Genomic DNA, 20,268 nt, shown 5'->3' on the forward strand with positions numbered 1-20,268 from the left:
GATGCTCACCTACTGAGAGATCTGTGACCTGACCCGGTTCATTACCTAGTACTAGATCTAGTATGGCATTCCTCCTGGTTGGCCTGTCCACATACTGTGACAGGAATCCGTCCTGGACACACTTAACAAACTCTGCCCCATCTAAACCCTTGGAACTAATCAGGTGCCAATCAATATTAGGGAAGTTAAAGTCACCCATGATAACAACCCTGTTATTTTTGCACCTTTCCAAGATCTGCCTCCCAATCTGCTCCTCTGTATCTCTGCTACCAGGGGGCCTACAGAATACCCCCAATAGAGTAACTGCTCCCTTCCTGTTCCTGACTTCCACCCATATTGACTCAAAAGAGGATCCTGCTACATTACCCACCCTTTCTGTAGCTGTAATAGTATCCCTGACCGGTAATGCCACCCCTCCTCCCCTTTTTCCATCCTCCCTATCCCTTTTAAAGCACTGAAATCCAGGAATATTGAGAATCCATTCCTGCCCTGGTGCCAGCCAAGTCTCTGTAATGGCCACTACATCATAATTCCATGTATGTATCCAAGCTCTCAGTTCATCACCTTTGTTCCTGATGCTTCTTGCATTGAGGTACACACATTTCAGCCCTTCTACCTTACTGTCTTTACACCGTTTATTCTGCTTCTCTTTCCTCAAAGCCTCTCTATATGTTAGATCTGGCTTTACTCCATGCACTTCTTTCACTGCTCTATCACTCTGGGTCCCATCCCCCTCGCAAATTAGTTTAAACCCTCCCGAACCACGCTAGCAAACCTACCTGCAAGGATATTGCTCCCCCTCGAGTTCAGGTGCAACCCACCCAATCTGTACAGGTCCCACCTTCCCCAGAAGAGATCCCAATGATCTAAAAATCTAAAACCCTGCTCCCTGCACTAACTCCTCAGCCACGCATTCAACTGCCATCTCCTCCAATTTTTACCATCACTGTCACGTAGCACTGGCAGCAATCCTGAGAACGCCACCCTTGAGGTCCTATTCTTCAGCCTTCTGCCTAGTTCCCGAAACTCACACTTCAGGACCTCATCCCTCTTCCTGCCTATGTCGTTGGTTCCAACATGTATCACGACTTCTGGTTGCTTTCCCTCTCGTACCAGGATGTCGTGCACCCGGTCAGAGACATCCTGGACCCTGGCATCCGGGAGGCAACAAACCATGCGGGTGTCCTTCTCACGTCCACAAAATCTCCTGTCTGCTCCCCTAACTATAGAGTCTCCAATGACGACAGCTCTCCTCTTCTCCGTCCCACCCTTCTGCACCACAGGGTCAGACTCAGTGCCAGAGGCCCTGCCACCGTGGCTCACACCTGGTCGGTCGTCCCCGCCAACAGTATCCAGGAAGGTAAACTTATTATTCAGGGGAATGGCTACAGGGGTGCTCTGCACTACCTGTCTACTCACCTTCGCTTTCCCCCCTCTGACTGTCACCCAACAACCTGCTTCCGACAGCCTAGGTGTGACTACCTCCCGGTAGCTCTCATCTATGACTGCCTCATTCTCCCTTATGAGTCGAAGGTCATCCAGCTGCTGCTCCAGATTCCTTACACGGTCTTCCAGATCACCCAGCCATATGCACTTCTGGCAGATGTGACTCTGCGGGAGAGGGGAGTTTCCCCAAGACTGCCACATCTCACATGAGAGGCACATCACCATCTCAGGAGACATTGTAAAAACTAACTGGGAACAAGCTCGTCCTCCGTCTCTTCTCGTCGAAGCCTCAAAGCTCCACTCCTTCACTGGCCCACTCACACACTGAAATATCCTCGCTTAAATATCTAGAAAACCCAGTGAGCAACAATTAATGATTTGTGTCTGATCAAAGGTGGGGCACTGTCTTGTGGGAGTTTTATATTAGGTTCTGCAACCTCCACAGGCTGGATAGGTAGTAGTTATATCTAGTGACAACAAGTATGTGTGTCAGATCACACTTTGAAAAGATGTTTCTTTTAACAGTTCAGTTAATTATAACCCCATTAACCCTGTCAAACTCAGTAAATCACACGTTTTGGTTTCTCATGGCTGAGATGTATCCTTACAATATGGAGCATTAAAATCTATAACTCCCCAAGTCAACATTATACGGTGGAGTCTGTAACTGGGGCAAACTTGCAAAGTAATTTGTTTGATAGTAGTTTACTTATTTCAAAACTATAATTGCATCTTTATGTATAACTGTAAGTGCAATACTGATGAAGGGTCTCGGCCCAAAATGTCAACTGTTCATTTCCCTCCAAAGGTGTTGCCTGACCTCCGGAGTTCCTCCTCCATTTTGTGTGCATTGCTCTAGATTTCTAGCACCTGCAGAACCTCTTGTGTCTTACGTCTTTATGTTATATATACCAAATAAGCCAAAAAGTCTCATAGGACACTACAAATTAAATTTGTTTTTAGTATTCAAGACCAGATTTGTTCTTAGTTGAACAGTATGAACAGTTAAACATACAACACAGTAGTATCAACTCATTGTACTGTACTTCATTTCTAAAATGCAGCTTTATTGCTAGATTCCAATCAACTCAAATAATTTTCTTTGAAGTGAGTAACAGAGTTTAAAACCCAGTCACTAATAAAGCCACATCTATGAAGATCACATTTGTAATTTACCTTGTGTTTTTGTCTTGTGTTTTGATTTCAACAACTTCTTGCTTGAAATCTCTACAGCAGAGCTTATCTTGTTCTTTTGTGCCATCACAAGAAGCTGAAAAGGAACCACAAACAATAAGAATATAATGCAAATGGCTACATTTTCAGGTTCAAGGAATATTAATGGATGAATTTAACAGCTGTTCATGGTTATGCAAGGAATTGCTAGAACAAAAAAATGATATTATGATCTGAAACTCTTTTATAAGGGATTGATGGCTACAGGCGGCTGTTGAGGCAAGACACTGGATATATCTACAGTGGAGGTCTACAAGTTCTCATTATTAACAGCATCAAAGGTTACAGGGAGAAAGGAGACTAGGGTTGAGAGGGAAAATAAATCAACCATGATCCAAAGCAGGAGCTGACTCAATGGGCCAAATGTCCTAATTCTGTTGTTTGGTTTTATTATAGGACCAGTTCTCGAAACACCATTGGAATATCTGAAGGATTTTTTCCCCTCTAGGGTTATTAGGGTATGAAATAAAACACTGCTGTTATAATTGAAGCCATTATAATCAGTTCACCTAAATACCAAAAGTAAAATTAAGCATTAAATCAAGGGAGACTAGAGAATTAACATTTTCATTCTTCAAAGAAATGATTAATAAAAACAAAACAAAAATAACTTCTGCATGGCACAAAAGATAGATTTACAAGCAGATGTTATCAATGATTAATGCATTATGCCCTTTCTCTAACAACATTATTCCACTCCTTTGGCAATTTTCTTCTGCCCTAGTACATCATGTGCTTTTTATTCATGATGGCATTTCCACTATTTTGTTTCAGCTTACAGTTGACAAACAGTGTAGATTTCAGTGATTTTTCTGAGCCAGCTTCTAACCTTCGCAACACACACTAAAAATGCTGGAGGAACTCAGCAGGTCAGGACTTCTGCTTTCCATTCCAGGGTCTCGGCCTGTAACATCAACAGTTTACTCTTTTCCATAGATGCTGCCTGACCTGCTGAGTTCCTCCAGCATTTATGTGTGTTACTTTGGATTTCCAGCATCTGCAGATTTTCTCATGTTTCCAATTCAAACCTTACCTGACAAGTACTGTACTTGTGGTTTTCAGTGAAATTAAGTACAGTGGATTCCAGTTAATTGGGACACATCAGGAACAGTACATTTTGGCCCAATTAAGGAGCTGCCCAAATTAGCTGAAGTTTCATGGAAACTTGTCTCAAAACAAGTACCATAAAACTATGTATTGTTTCTTAATAGTTCTCGATGGAGGAATTCATACAGTGTACATTCTGTATTTTTATGATTGACTGTAAATGAACAAAATCAGTGCAGGCACCTAGTGCAGATAATGAACTGCTTTCACACAATGCTTTCAAAAATTACATCCTCCAAATCTTCATTTCCATTGTAACATTCAAGATGAATGTTGACACCTTCACATTCGTTGTAGTTCCTAACTTGCTAAAGTAGTGAAATCATTTCATTTTCACTCCTGGCCATTTCTCACATCTCTAAACCTGAATGCTTGAAGCGACAGTGCGCAAAACAATTCTGAATTGTCTGAATTCTTATTTCTTGCTAATTATCAGTGACAAAAATCATTGCTTTTTGAACACAAACACACGCACCTAATGCTATTTAAAAACTCTTTGCTCGAAGCACAGTGTAGTGTCTAATGGCCACGCAAGTGCACGCAACTGTTTAAACTAACACTGTTTGGCAACAGTCTCCTGTGGCATAGTGTCCCACATAAATGAAGTAAATCCTGGCTATTTTCTCCATTAATTTTTGTTCTTTAAGAGTCGTTCCAAATAAGAGGCTGCCCCAATTAACCAGAATCCACCGTACTCCAGCTAACATACCTTACAGCACTTTGCCCAGGGATCATACATACCTACATTCCTCCTGATTTCTACATGAGAGTATCACAAGTTACATTAATAAAAAGCACTGAAAGTAAGTTTTTTTTAAAAAACAGAACTCAGTGCTAGGTCCACAAGACAATACACATTGTAATCCAGTGCCCACAAACACGACTAATACATGTTAATCAGCATTACAGTTTACAAGAACTTCAAGACATCAAATGATATTTTATAGACATGACAGTTTTAGCAAATGATCAAAGAACAAATATCGCACATGCACAAATAAAAGCAAAACCACCAGAATTCATCTTCCTGTTTTCTTTACCCAAAAAACCAAAGAAAAGGTCATAGTTCCTTCCTGCAACAGTAGCAATTACAAGGGATACAGAAATCCAAAATTATTACCCATTATTGCCGAGTAGCCAAATTATGCAGGTCATAGATCACAATAGATTTCCTTTATTCTTTTTTTTAAATGTGTGTTGTTGGCACTGGCCAGCTTTTACTCCCAATCCTAAAATAAAGTTCATCAATGGTGGATGCCAAGTGAACAAAGGAACAAAGTTGGAACTGATGTCAGAATCAGAATCAGGTTTAATATCACCGGGATATGTCATGAAATTTCGGCAGCAGTACAAAGCAATACATAATAATAGAAAAAAACTGTGAATTACAGTGTGTGTAGTTAAATTAGTGCAAAAATAGAAATAAAAAAGCAGTGAGGTAATGTTTATGGGTTCAATGTCCATTCAGAAACGGGATGGCAGAAGGGAAGAAGCTGTTCCTGAATCACTGTATGCGTGCCTTCAAGTTTTTGTACCACCTTCCTGATGGTAGCAATAACAAGGCATGACCTGGGTGATGAGGGTTCTTTATGATGGATGCCGCCTTTTAGAGGCATCACTCCTTGAAAATTTCCTGGATGCTGGAGAAGCTAGTAGTGCCCATGATGGAGCTGATTAAGCTTACAATCCTCTGCAGCTTCTTTCAATCCTGTTCCATGGTCTCCCATACCAGACAATAATGCAGTCAGTTAGAATGCTCTCCATGGTACACCTGTAGAAATTTGCGAGTAACTTCTGTGGCATACCAAATCTCCTCAAACTGTTGCGAGATGTCCCACATCTCTCTCCTGATATAAAAGGTTCATTGTTTAGATTCTTATGAATAAAAGCTTCACTGAGGCCAATCAACATGTACTCTCCAGAGAAATGCACGTATTTAGGCAATGGGAATCTGGCAGAAAGAGGGAAGACAATCACCAAACCAAATGCATTGCTTTGGAGACTAAATTTTGATATGTTATTAAAATAAATAGTGCAGTAATGCTTGGAAAGAACCACTTATAAGTTATTACAATAGCTCTATTGCATAACAAGAGCATTTTCAAAGTCTTATCTATTATCAAAGTACGCACACTGCATACAACTTTGAGATTCGTCTCCTTACAGGCAGTCACAAAACAAAGGAACCCAATAGAACCCATTAGAAAAACATCCAATGTACAGGAAAAAAACAAATTGTGCAAAGAATAAAAGCAAGCAATCAACTGCGGTTTATGAAGGTGTGTCCACAACCAGGAGGTCAGTCATCACTGTAGTCTTAGTTTAGCTCAAAGACGAGTAAACTTCGCAAAGCAGCGACTTGAACTGGCCCATCCTTAGTCTCTGCCCCCAACACCCTGACCTTTTTAACCTGGCTCAGCACTTAAATTGTCCAAATCTCAGGTTGTTCCTCACTCTCAGACCCAGGCCCAACTACTTCGATATGCTCTCAGGCCTGGGCCCTTGTCACCTCGATTCGGCCCAACCTTTCCAATTCAGCCCGATGCTTAAATCAATCAAAACTCAGTTGTACATGCTTCGCCACAACCGCCCTGCCCCTTCAAGACTTCAGTTCACACCTTTGATGTTTTGATGTTTATGACAGAGCCAAAAGGTTTTGACTAATATTATAAGACATACGAGCAGAATTAGGCCATTCAGCCCATCAAATCTGCTCCTCTATTCCATCATGGCTGATTTATTAACCTTCTCAATCCTGTTCTCCTGCTTTCTCCCTGGAATCCTTGACACCTTTACTAATCAAGAACTTACCAACCTCTGCTTTAAATATACCCAATAACTAGGCCTCCACAGCTGCCTGTGGCAATGAATTCCTCAGATTCACTGCCCTCTGGTTAAAAAAAATCCTCTTCATCTCTGTTCTAAAGAGATGTATATTTTATGAGAAACAAACTTAATAAAAAGGATTGAGGATAGAGCTGGAAAGATACTAAACTATATCACTTTTTTAAAATTTAAAACCAGGTCTTTTGGCAATTCCTCAGTTGTTCAACAGTAACAATACTAGCATGTGTCTCCACAGTATTTTAAAAATTCAATTACTGAAAATAAAGAACACACGTGAAGTGTTAAGAGAGGCACAGCATTAATAAACAGAACATGTGCTGATACTGCTTTCAAAGTACTTTTGAAATTAGAACATTCACTTTTTACTGCTAAAACAAATCATTAATGGTAGATATTGTAATTTTGTCTAGTTCCCTTAATTTCCTCTGTATGAACTGATTTTTGATATAAAGAAAATTGCACACTCAAAGTAGATTATTTGCTCTCTTCGTTCACTCATTATCTTCACCGCACGGTTTCTTAATTTGCTTCCCACTGAGCTCCAGTTTTTAGAACAATTCTGCCCTCAGGTTCTACTTTTGATTAGTTCTCTATTTGGTTTTCCCTTGAAATTCTATGTAACATTGTTTCCATTTACTTTGAGTATTATTTCAATTCCAGCACTGTTTACTCATACTTTTTCTGCATGTTTCTTTGTCTGTACTACTGTTTTTTGACTGCAACACCATGCCCTCTTACACTGGTACCTATTTTTCTGCAACTCTTCAGAATTATTCATCAGTGTTCCCATTCTGCTACAATACCAAACTGGCTCTGACAGGCAAAGATGATCGTAACAAAAATGATTAATCCTTCATCTTGGTCCACCTGCAGCCTTCAACATTGGTGAAAACTGTATCTCCCTTCAATAAACATTTTCTACTCTATTCCAGCAGGGAACCACACTAGAATTAATTCTGACCCCATTTAGACACAAGTATTTGATCACTTGCAAAGACTTTCCTTCCCATACTCCAAATGGTACATCTGTTTCCTGAAAATTTATTTTTGGATAAATTCTCATCTAGATTCTGCCCTTTGGGAAAGATCACTTGCAAACACCTTCAATTTCCATATGTTGATGACACACATCTCTTAACCTGTGTTGACCATAAAGACCATAAACATTGGAGCAAAATTAGGCCATTTGGCTCATGTAAATGTACCATCTGATTGGACTACACTGTCACTGTGGTAATGAGTTTCACAGACTCACCACCTTCTGGCTAAAGAAAGAAATTTCTCATCTCTGTTCTAAAGGGAAATCCTTCTATTCTGAGGCTGTGCCCTAGGTTAGACTCTCCCACTATTCAAAACATCCTCTGTACTTCTACTCTTAACTGGTTATTTCAATATTCGGTAGGTTTCAATGAGATCCTCCCCCACTTCCTCTAAACTAATTCTTCAAAACTTTTCCTGTTCATGTGCCTTTCAAATTTTGATAATGTACCTGCTGCTACCACTTTCTCTGGCAGCTCATTCCATATACTGACCCCGTCCCAGGTGAAAAAATTACTCAGACTCCTATTAAACCTTTTCCCTCCCTCCTTCCTGAATCCCAAACCCTGGGTAAATGACCATGTGCATTCAACCCTATCTATGCCCTCATGATTTTATACACCTCAATAGTATCACCCGCATTCCCTGATGCTCCAATGAAAACAGTCCCAACCTGCTCAATCTCTCAAGAGTGGCGATGAGGAGAGGGAAAGGAAGGAGAAACCATGTATTTGGAAAAGCAAAGCCACTGATTTGTACCTTCCTGGATCAGGCCCACCAGCTGTAACCACCCTTTTTTTTTCTGGACCATCATCTGTTGTCCCTACCTGCCTCTGCTCACCTATGCCGGATAAGGACAGCCAGCACACACTCATGTAGGATAGTAGGTTCCAAGTAAAGCAGTCTTGATGAGCCACCTCCAGAAAGCAAAGATGGAATTTCAGTTTTGCCTTGTGTCAAAGTGATAAAGCATTTTAACAGTTTTGTTATCACATTCATAAAAAAACTTCAAAACACTAAAGTCTAATAATTTTTAAAAATCACATTTTCTCTATTCTGCTTGTCAAAAATCCTCATTGACACATGTGGGGCATTTGATTCCAAATGACTTTAGGGCCACACATGACTAAAGTTACCAATTTCCATCACTCTCATATCCATGCCTACCTTCATCTGGTTCTGCAAACCTCATCAAGATTTAAGTTGACTGATGTACTCCTGTATTGCACCATTTATAAACCTGAGATGATACAAACACTGCAGTCTTAACTCACATAAAGTCACCATTCACCCATCATCCTGAGCACCCAGATTTTTGTCACTTCATATCAAGCAACTCAATTTAAAAATTGTTCCTTGCTTTCTGATTCTTCTACATCTTTTACACCCCTTCTGGCGCTGTGAAATTACACCCTGTGGCTAGCCAATCAACCAACAACAAACTTAATGTTCTATCACTGACAGTGATGCCTCCAGATCCAAAGCCCTAAAAAAGGTATTACTTTGGGACAAAAGACCAAAAGCTTGGTCATTCTCTTTTCAAGTTGTTTTATTTATATTTTGTTTGACAACTATTCCCATTGAGAATATATAATTCATTCTTTATGTAGTTTTGACTGCTTTAAAGATCAGCACTTTGAAGTATTCACCTTTTTTTAAGGCCTATGCAGCGTAGCAGTTAGAGTAATGCTTTACAGCACCAGCTGTAAGATAAGGTTTCAATTCCCAATGCTATATGTAAGGAGTTTGTATGTTCTCTCTGTGACTGTGTGGGTTTCCTCTGGGTGCCCTTGTTTCTTTCCACAATTTAAAGGTATACAGGTCAGGATTAGTGAGCTGTGGGCATGCTATGTTTTGTTTGTGCCAGAGCATGGTGACATTTATGGGCTGCCCTGCATATTCTCAGCACAAACAATACATTTCACTGTATGTTTGATGTTCTGGGGTACATGAGAAAAATAACGCTGATCTTAAATATTGATCTTTTGCTCATAGCTTTTTATATTTTTTATTCTAAAACTAATCATCAACAGACTTAGTTTCTGTTGATTGCTATGCATATTTTCAACTATTTTCCCTCCTAGAAGTCATTGGTATCATCCTGCTGACATGACACCTCTACTTCTTGGGTGGGGTGTATGGAGTGTCAGGGGGAACATGTCACATCCTTTTAAGGCAGTTAGTCCATCTTTGGTCCCCAGCTGGCACTCAGCTCTCACCTGTGGCTCCCTGTAGCTGTTTGCATGCGACAGCGGCCACACCCCGGGCAACGGCTTCGATAAGCCGGCTAAACCAGGTGAGGGTAGCCGACGGGTCTCAAACCCTCGGTGAGATAGGGAGTTGTCTATCCCATCATGCGAAGACTCCTTCGGATTGAGTGGACAAGACCAATGGAAGGTCCAACAGTCAAGAAGGCGATCTCTGCAAGCGTCGTGGAACGTGTAGAACACGATAAGACACAGAAGATGTCCTGGTCATCCACTGCACCTAGTCCCATCTCCAGCCGTCTCGACTTGTCTTGCCACTGGATCCAGATGGGAATTGGGAAGAGAGAGTGAGGCTGACGCTGCGCAGCTCTCCCTCACTTAAATCCAAATCACGCGCTAGTCCCGACACTAATGGTGTCGAAGTCTTCATCGACGCGATGGACGAACAACAACTTCTTGGGTGCACACAATTTGCTTTCCCCAAGTCACTCTTCTACTACCAGATAAGTCATTTCCTTTCTATGAATTTCTTTACAGTGGATTCAGATCATGAACTATAAATTATGAAGAACTTGCAGGCTATAAAACCCTTTTATTCCTTCACACCACTATTCACGTTAATACTACATGCAAACAAAACATACTCCCATCTTATTTTTGCATTTCAATTTCTTCAGAACAGCACTGTATCTCAATAAATAAACAAACATGGAAGCAGGCTCATCTGCCCACTGAATCCAAGCTGACCATCAACTATTTATGCAAACTCTTATATTCTCAACAGTTACCACCAACCCCAGGTTTTTGGAATGTGAGGGGAAGCAGGAGTACCCTCAGGAAACACAAGCAATGACAGAGAGAATTCGTAAACTCCACACAGGCAGTACCCAAGATCAGGAGTGAACCTATGTCTCTGAAGCCATGAAGCAACAGCTCTACTAGCTGCGTTACTCTTTCCAATGAAGGCTAACATTTATCAGAAAAAAACTTCGGCAACAAGTCGTTGGTTGCAGAGCTAAAGAATGACAATTGTACTTTGTGAGCTCAAAAAATGCAGACAGTAAAAGAGTAATCATCAACAAGTCTAGATGGCAAAAGAAATCATAAGATCTGGTAACATTTCCTGAAATAAAACACCTTGATGCAAAACAATCTGTTGTAAATTTACCGCAGAGGAATCGGCTTGTTCTTCTCAACCGTATGCAACCGTATGCAGCAATCCCTATTTAGAAACACAAAAAGAGCCATACTCCTCCTCCTCAGAGTATACAGATAACAGCCACTTTAAAAGCAGTATCAGCACATCTGGCCTACAGAATTGGCCACTGACAGGCTATTCACTGCAATATTAATACTGAAGCTTTTAAACTTTTAAATATCCTAATTTTGGAAGACAAACTTCAATAACGACCATCTCATAAGAGTCCCGTTAGGAATTTTGCTTGTCCTCCTCCCCCCCCCCAACAATAGGAGATGCACAAATTTGATCAAACGTGGTGAATAACGACAAACAGGTCTGCCCAGCTCCTGCACAAACACACTCACATGGACACAATGCAGGTTATGGAGGGGGAAGCAGCTTTCAATCAAAAAGAACCACTGATCTTCTCAGTCCAAGAGGTAATTTAAAAAAATCTATTTTCAAGGTTGAAAAGCATAATTTTTTTCCCCAAAAAAAAGACGAGAGCGTGTGTCTTTTCTATTCCCAGCTCTCATCTGACAAAGATCCCATATGGTACAAATAATATTGCTTCAAATCACATATTTATTTTTTTAAAAGTCCTTTCAATAAAAAATGGCGTGAACAAGGAACCCGCCTCCTCCACAATATCCAAAAGCTAAGCACAAGCGGCGATTCATGGATTCGCTTTCTTGCGCCCTGTGCACGGGCAGCGGGTTCTAACGGAGAAAGCCTGAGAGGCCTTTAGTTCCCATTGCAATGTTTGAAAGCGTAATTAAAATTAAATAATGGGATGAATGCTGCAACCACAGTACCTTTCAAATCGCAAACGCTCGGTTCACACTGACGTCGCCGCACCAGGAGTAAGGAGTGGCTCCGCACGACACTTCCGCCCGACCCTGAAAGTGTGTTTGCAACAACAAGGAGCGTACGAGCTGGAAAACGGGGGATTGTAGCCCTGCGATTAGAGTGGGAAGGAGAATGAAAGAAAACCCCAGAGTTTAGAACTAGAAAAGCAGGCGAGTTGAGTGAGGAAGATAAATGAATAAGATGAAATGTGAGGAAATACGAGATTATTCACTGAGGCAAACGGAATAGAAAAGCGAAGTATTTGTCAAAATTGTAAAACTATTAAATGTGGACACTGGGAGGAAAACAATCGTTTTTTGTATAAGAAATTGTGAAGGCATGTAAAGTTTAACAACATATAGCATAAAAGCTAGCCAATATTGTAAGAGTAATAAAGTCTTATCATAACTGTACAAAACTTTTATCTCCCATGCTGTATGAGAATGATTTTTTTGAGTTCTTTTAGTACTAAAGGCTGTGGAAGTTATACATCTAGCGCACTGGTGGATGAATGTATCTACTTTCCTTAGAGGAAATGTAGAAAAGGTTCACCAGATTGATTCTGAGAATGGGGAGCGGCTGGGAGGAAAGGATGAGGCTTAATCTTCTGAAGTGTAGAAAAATTAGATGAATTAAGGGAAATTGACGATCAATGTGTGTGATAAACCAGGTATATATGTTGTAATTCGGTTGCCTGTCTGGACACACCCCTCTGCTGACTGCCCCTGTGGCTCCTCCCACAGAGTCCTGTATAAAGGTGTTCACCTTGCCCCTCCCCCTCAGTCCGGGGGCAGACACTCACTGTGGAGGTCGTATTGTACAGCAAATAAAAGCCTTTCAGTATTTTACCAAACCTCAGTCTTTTGGAGTAATTGAAGGTGCTTCAATTTTATTCGCTGTACATTTTAAAACATGGAACAGGCCCTGAGACCAGACAAATTAGATCTCGATCCGCAAATGCCTGACGCTGGAAACGCTTTCGAACTCTGGCTGGCCTGCTTCAAAGCGTATCTAGAGGAGATTAAAGCGACCGACCCCGTAGCGAAGCGCAGAGTTCTACTCTCCAGGGTCAGTCCACGGGTTTATTCGCTGATCAGAGACCAGCCGAACTACGACGGCGCGATGAACGCACTCAAAAGACAATACCTGCGGCCGATAAACAGCGTCTATGCCCGGCATTGCTTAGCGACACGGCAACAACGGTCCAGGGAATCGAGTGCTGAGTTTGTCCGGGCCCTACAGACACTCGTGCGGGCCTGCAATTGCCAGGAGCTGACGGTGGCGCAGCATGCAGAACTCCTAGTGAGAGACGCCTTCGTTACGGGGACCAGGTCAGTGTACGTGCGCCAGTGGCTGCTGGAAAAAGCTGATCTTACCCTAAGTTCAGCGATCGAGCTGGCTGATACGTTGGAGGCTGCTCTGCATAACTCCGAGGCTCTCCAGGCACGCGATCCCCCGATGGCCTCATGGGTGCCGCAGACCCCGCAACCCGCCGGTGAATTGACCTCGGCTGCAGCCAGTCGTGAGTCCGCGAAGTGCTACTTCTGCGGACTGGAGAAGCACCCCCGGAAACGCTGCGCGGCCCAACAAGCTACCTGTTCCAGTTGCGGAAAGAGGGGCCACTTCGCCAAGGTCTGTAAGTCAAAACCGCGAGCGGGATCGGGCAGCGCCACGTGCAAGACGTGGGGGTCGCCATCTTCCCTGCACACTGCCACCACGTGCGAGACATGGGGGTCGCCATCTTCCCTGCACGCCGCCACCACGTGCGAGACATGGGGGCGGCCATCTTGGTCGGCGCCACCTCCCACTGCCTACGACCAATGGGTGCTCACGGGCCACCCCACCGCGCTGGACCAAGATAGCGACCCCACCCTGGCTTCCGTGACCCTCGACCAAAGCGCTCCCCACCAGCTCGCAAGGTCAATGATGGACATCCTGGTGGAGGGGCACAGGACAAGCTGCCTGTTTGACACAGGTAGCATGGGGAGTTTTATCCACCCGGCCACGGTGCAGCATTGTGGACTCATGATACGGCCGGTAAGTCAGAGGGTCACCATGGCCTCCGGGTCACATACAACAGACATCCGGTGGGGTTGTACAGCGACGCTAGTGGTGCAGGGCACAGAATATTGGGACTTTAAGTTACTGGTCTTGCCTCAACTGTGTGCCCCTGTGCTGTTGGGGTTGGACTTCCGGAGCCACCTGAAAAGCGTGACAATGAAGTATGATGGGCCCCTCCCACCAATTACTGTCATAAATCCCCTGTTTTGTAGAGATATGTCACGTACCCCGCTACTGACCACACACACACACACACCGACCCGCGCATCCCACCCAACATCATGCCAACTGCCACACTACCGACACCACTTGCAGCCTCTCCACCCTCAGGATCCCTTCCCCACCGCTGTTCGCCAACCTGATCCCCAACTGTAAACCTGTGGCAACTAAAAGCAGGAGGTACAGCGCGAGGGACAGAGCTTTCATTAAGTCGGAGGTGCAGCGGCTGCTCAGGGAGTGGGTCATTGAGGCAAGCACAAGTCCTTGGAGGGCACAGGTGGTTGTTGTTCGGAACAGGGAGAAGAATAGGATGGTCATGGACTATAGCCAGACCATCAATAGGTTCACGCAGCTCGACGCGTACCCTCTACCCCGCATCGCGGATATGGTCAATCAGATAGCACAGTACAAGGTGTACTCGACCATAGACCTAAAATCCGCTTACCATCAGCTCCCCATCCGCCGGGAGGACCGCCCTTACACTGCCTTCGAGGCGGACGGCAGGCTTTATCAATTCCTGCGCGTCCCCTTTGGCGTCACGAATGGTGTATCTGTCTTCCAGAGGGCAATGGACCAGATGGTGGACCAGTGCCAACTGAAGGCCACGTTCCCATATCTGGATAACATCACCATCTGCGGTCACGACCAGCAGGATCACAACAACAACCTCCAAAAATTTCTCCAAACGGCCAAATCTTTCAACCTCACCTATAACAAGGACAATTGTGTATTTGGGACCACCCGACTTGCTATCCTTGGGTGTGTCGTGGAGAATGGAGTCATTGGCCCTGACCCCGACCGTATGCGCCCCCTGTTGGAACTCCCTCTTCCCAATACCCTCAGAGCCCTCAAAAGGTGCCTGGGCTTCTTTTCATATTACGCCCAATGGGTCTCTAACTATGCAGACAAGGCCCGCCCCCGGTCAAATCCACCACATTCCCCCTCTCTGCCGAGGCCCACACGGCCTTCAACTGCATAAAAGGGGACATTGCCAAAGCAGCAATGCATGCGGTGGATGAGGCCATTCCCTTCCAAGTAGAGAGTGACGCCTCCGACTTTGCGCTGGCTGCTACCCTCAACCAGGCAGGAAGACCAGTGGCATTCTTCTCCCGTACCCTTCAAGGCCCTGAAATTCGGCACTCTGCGGTAGAGAAAGAGGCCCAGGCCATAGTGGAAGCTATAAGGCACTGGAGGCACAATCTTGCCGGCAAAAGGTTCACCCTGCTAACTGACCAGCGCTCAGTCACGTCCATGTTTAATAATCAGCAGCGGAGCAAAATCAAAAATGATAAAATTCTGAGGTGGAGAATCGAACTCTCCACCTACAACTATGACATCATGTACAGGCCTGGGAAGCTCAATGAGCCCTCCGATGCCCTATCCCGGGGAACATGTGCCAGCGCGCAGATCGACCGGCTATACGCCCTACATGTAGACCTTTGCCAGCCGGGAGTCACCCAGCTTTTCCACTTCGTGAAAGCCCGGAACCTGCCTTACTCCCTTGAGGAGATCAGGATGATGACCAGGGACTGCCAAGTCTGCGCAGAGTGCAAACCGCACTTCTACCGACCCGAAAAGGCACCACTCATCAAGGCCACCTGCCCCTTTGAGCGACTGAGTGTTGACTTCAAGGACCCCCTTCCCTCCACCGACCGCAATGTGTACTTTCTTAACATAATTGACGAGTACTCGCCGTTCCCCTTCGCCATCCCCTGCCCCGACACCACTATCACGTCAGTTATAAAAGCCCTGCGCAAGCTCTTCACTCTGTTCGGATACCCATGCTATATCCACAGTGACAGAGGGTCCTCGTTTATGAGTGACGAGCTGCGCCAATATCTACTGGCTAGGGGAATTGCAACCAGTAGGACCACGAGCTATAATCCCCGGGTGAATGGACAGGTAGAGAAGGAGAATGGCACAGTGTGGAAAGCCACACTCTTAGCCCTCAGGTCAAAGGGACTGCCGGTCTCCCGCTGGCAGGAGGTCCTTCCCGAGGCACTCCATTCCATCCGCTCCCTGTTCTGCACAGCCACCAATGCCACCCCTCATGAGTGGCTCTTTTCTTTTCCCAGAAAATCGACCACTGGAACCACCCTACCAACTTGGCTGACATCCCCGGGCCAGTGCTGCTCCAGAAGCATGCGAGGAGCCATAAATACTCCCCGATGGTCGAGAGGGTTCACTTACTTCATGCGAACCCCCAGTACACCTACGTGGTTTTACCTGATGGGCGGGAGGACATGGTCTCCATCCGGGACCTGGCGCCCGCAGGAGCTCCGGGCCCCTACCCTGAACACTCAGTGGTGACTATTGACCCCGTACCCACCAATGTATGTACCTACGAGACACCGTGCATCCCAAACCCTATACAGACACCACACGACACCCCCATACCAGGCGCGACGCACACGCACGAGGGATTACCGACGCCTAACGTGCTGGCACCTGAAGTCAGGCCGGAGCCAGCACAACCGCCATCGCCGGTGCTACGTAGATCACAGCGACGGACTCGACCGCCTGATAGACTTAACCTGTAAATATACTTCTTGTAAATATTGTCAGTCACTTCACCCCGTGGGACTCTTTTTAGAAAAAGGAGGGGTGAATGTGGTAAACCATGTATATATGTTGTAACTCGGTTGCCTGTCTGGACACACCCCTCTGCTGACTGCCCCTGTAGCTCCTCCCACAGAGTCCTGTATAAAGGTGTTCGCCTTGCCCCTCCCCCTCAGTCCGGGGGCAGACACTCACTGTGGAGGTCGTATTGTACAGCGAATAAAAGCCTTTCAGTATTTTACCAAACCTCAGTCTTTTGGAGTAATTGAAGGTGCTTCAATGTGTTGAAGATACTACCCCAGATAGGAGGATCTTGAAGTAGGAGACAGCATATCAGGATAAATGGCCAATATGAAATCTCAGAATTCTTTTTGAAAGTATGAATCATTGGAAGTCTCAGTTCTACTGGGCAGTAGATATAGTTATCAAGCTGATTCAATATTGAGGTAGATTTTTGGATTGTAGAATTCTCCATGAACATTATACAATATGAAAACAGTTCTTTTGGCCCACTGAGTACCCATCTACACCGATTTACCAGCACTTAGTCAGTAGCTTTCTGTGCTTGGTAATTCAAATGCTTGCTTTGAAACCTAAATGTTGTCAGAGTACCTGCCTTCAGTATGTTCTAGAGCTTTGTATTTCACCCTCCTATCCCGTGAACCTTGACTTGACTACCAAAATCTATGCCTTCCAGTTTTAGACTCCTTTGTAATGGGGAAATTGTTCCTGCTTTCTGTCATAAATAGTATACTGTATGTACTTCATAATTCTGTTTATCAGGTTGCCTTGTGGCCTCTTCTATTCCATGTTCACCCTGTCCCTATCCATCCTCTCCAGTCTCTTTTTACAATGAAATTTTCCACTCCAGGCAACGTCCTAATGAATTTCTTCTAAACCGTCTTCAGTGCAATCATATCCCACCCATAGCAATAGTGAGTGACCAGAATTGCACAAAACTCCAGATAATATTCTATAAAATTACATTGGAACAAATGTGAGGTTAGAACCATAAAAAAAAACTATAGCATAAAAGAGGCCATTCAGCCCATCTAATTGATGCCAAACCATTTAAACTGCCTAGTCCCATTGACCAGCACCCAAATCATAGCCCTACATATCCCTCCCATCCAAGTACCTATCCAAACCACTTAAACGTTGAAATCAAAATCTTGCGTGAGCAGATCACTCCACACTCTCACCACCCTCTCAGTGGAGAGGAAGAGGTTTCCTCTCATGTTTCCCTTAAATATTTCACCTTTCACCTTTAACCCATGATCTCCAGTTGTAGTCTCACCCAAACTCAGTGGACATAATCTACTTGCATTTACTCTATCTATACCCCTCATAATTTTGTATACCTCTATCAAATCTTCCCTCAATTTTCTACATTCTAGAAAATATAGTTCTAACTTATTCTATCTTTTCTTATAACTCAGGTCCTCCAGTCCCAGGAATATCCTTGTAAATTTTCTCTGTATCCTTTAAATCTTATTTACTTATTTCCTGTAGGTAGGTGACCAAAACTGCACACAATATTCCAAATTCGGCCACACCAACGTCTTGTACAACTTCAACATAACTTTCCAACTCCTGTACTCAATACTTTGATATATGAAGGCCAATGTGCCAAAAGTTTTCTTTGCAACCATCTCTACTGTGACGCCACTTGCAGTGAATTATGGACCTGTTTTCCCAGATCCCTTTGTTCTACCAGACTCCTCAGTGCCCTTCCTGTGTAAGGCCTACCCCGGCTGGTCCTCCCAAAGAGCAACACCTCACACCTTACTGCATTAAACTCCAACTGCCAGTTTACAGCCTATTTTTCCAGATGATCCAGATCCTGCTGCAAGCTTTGATAGTCTTCCTCGCTGTCCACTATACCCCTAACCTTGATGTTATCACAAATTTGCTGATCCAGGTAACCTCAGTATCATCCAGGTTGTTGATATAACAGACAACAAAGGACCCAGCACCGATCTCTGCAGCACTCCACTAGTCACAGGCCATCTACAACCACTCTAGCTTCTCCCACAAAGCCAATGTCTAATCCAATTTACAGCCTCACTTTGAAGACCAAGTGACTGAACCTTCTTGACCAACAAGCAGAACCTTGTGAAATGCCTTCATGAATTTTCCTGGTAACTTCCTCGAAAAACTCTGTAACATTGGTGAGACACGACCTATCACGCACAAAGCCATGCTGACTCTACCTAATCTAGCTTTGTCTATCCAAATACTTATATATCTCTTTCCTTAGAATACATTCCAATAACTTTCCTACTACTGATGTCAGGCTCACCAGCCTATAATAAGCCTTTCTTAAACAGCAGAACAACTTTAGCTATCCTCTAATCCTCTGGTACTCACCTGTCACCAAGAATGATTTAGATATCTCTGATAGGGCCCTCTGCAATTTCTGCACTTGCTTCCCACAGGGTCTGAGGGAACACTTTGTCCGTCCCTGGGACTTGTCCACCCTAATTTGCCTCAAGACAGCAAGCACCTCCTCTTCTGTAAACTGTATAGGGTCTTTGACCTAGCTGCCGCTTTGCCTCACTTCTATAGACTCTGTGTCCATCTCCCAAGAAAATACAGATGCAAAAAATCCATTTAGGATCTCCCCCTATTCCTTTGGCTCCATGCATAGACTACATTTCTGATCTTCTAGAGGACCAATTTTGTCCCTTGCAATACTTTTGCTCTTAACCTATCTATAGAATCCATGAGGATTCTCCATCATTTAGTCTGCTGGAGCAACCTTAGCCCTTCTGATTTTTTTCTTGTATTTCTTGTATTTCTTATACTCCTCATGTACCTCATTTTTATCTACCTGCCTATACCTGCTATGCACCTCCTATTTTTTTCTTAACCAGGGCCTCAGTATCTCTCAAAAATCATGATTCCCTACACCTTTGATTCTAATACACAATATACAAACATTGTATTCTCAAAATTTCACTTTTGAAGACCTCCAACTTACTAAGTACACCTTTGCCAGAAAATAGCCTGTCCCAATCCAAACTTGCCAGATCCTTTCTGATACCACCTAAATTGGCCTTTTTGCTATTTAGAATCTTAACTCGAGGACCAGACCTGTCCTCTTCCATAATTATCTTGAAACTCAGTGGAAGCAAAGTGTTCCCCTACACAAGCTTTTGTCATCTGCCCTGTTCTCATTCCCTAATAGGAGATCAAGTATTGCACTCTCTTTTGTAGGTACTTCTGTATACTGATTAAGGAAATTTTCCTGGACACATTTGACAAACTATATCCATCTAGTCCTTTAACAATACAGGAGTGTCAGTGAATGTGTGGAAAGTTAAAATCACCTACTATCACAACTTTATGTTTCTTGCAACAGTCTGTGATCTCACTACAAATTTGTTCCTCTAATTCCCACAGACCATTGATGGTCTATAATATAGACCCATTAACATGGTCATACCTTTCTTATTCATCAGTTCCACCCTGCGGAGAAATTTCTTAGGCGGAAGGTGGTGAATTTGTGGGACTTATTAC

The 20,268-nt window shown here is 43.9% G+C and overlaps 1 protein-coding gene across 2 annotated transcripts in view; it reads right to left on the bottom strand.

The window, feature by feature from the left end:
- The window catches only part of znf512 (zinc finger protein 512), a 52,699-nt gene extending 40,717 nt beyond the window's left edge, over window positions 1-11,982 (bottom strand). Inside the window, exons 1-2 of one of the 2 annotated variants that reach the window (XM_063035881.1) lie at window positions 11,874-11,982; window positions 2,623-2,716 (exon numbers count right to left, since the gene is read on the bottom strand). In XM_063035881.1, the coding sequence (XP_062891951.1) occupies window positions 2,623-2,707 (85 nt within the window). In that variant the 5' untranslated portion in view covers window positions 2,708-2,716; window positions 11,874-11,982. The remainder of the gene's footprint in view (window positions 1-2,622; window positions 2,717-11,873) is intronic. The other variant, XM_063035873.1, reaches the window with a different exon arrangement.
- Between the last annotated feature and the right edge of the window lie 8,286 nt (window positions 11,983-20,268).

The sequence above is a fragment of the Mobula hypostoma genome, chromosome 2 (assembly GCF_963921235.1).
Source record: "Mobula hypostoma chromosome 2, sMobHyp1.1, whole genome shotgun sequence".
Lineage (NCBI taxonomy): Eukaryota > Metazoa > Chordata > Chondrichthyes > Myliobatiformes > Myliobatidae > Mobula > Mobula hypostoma.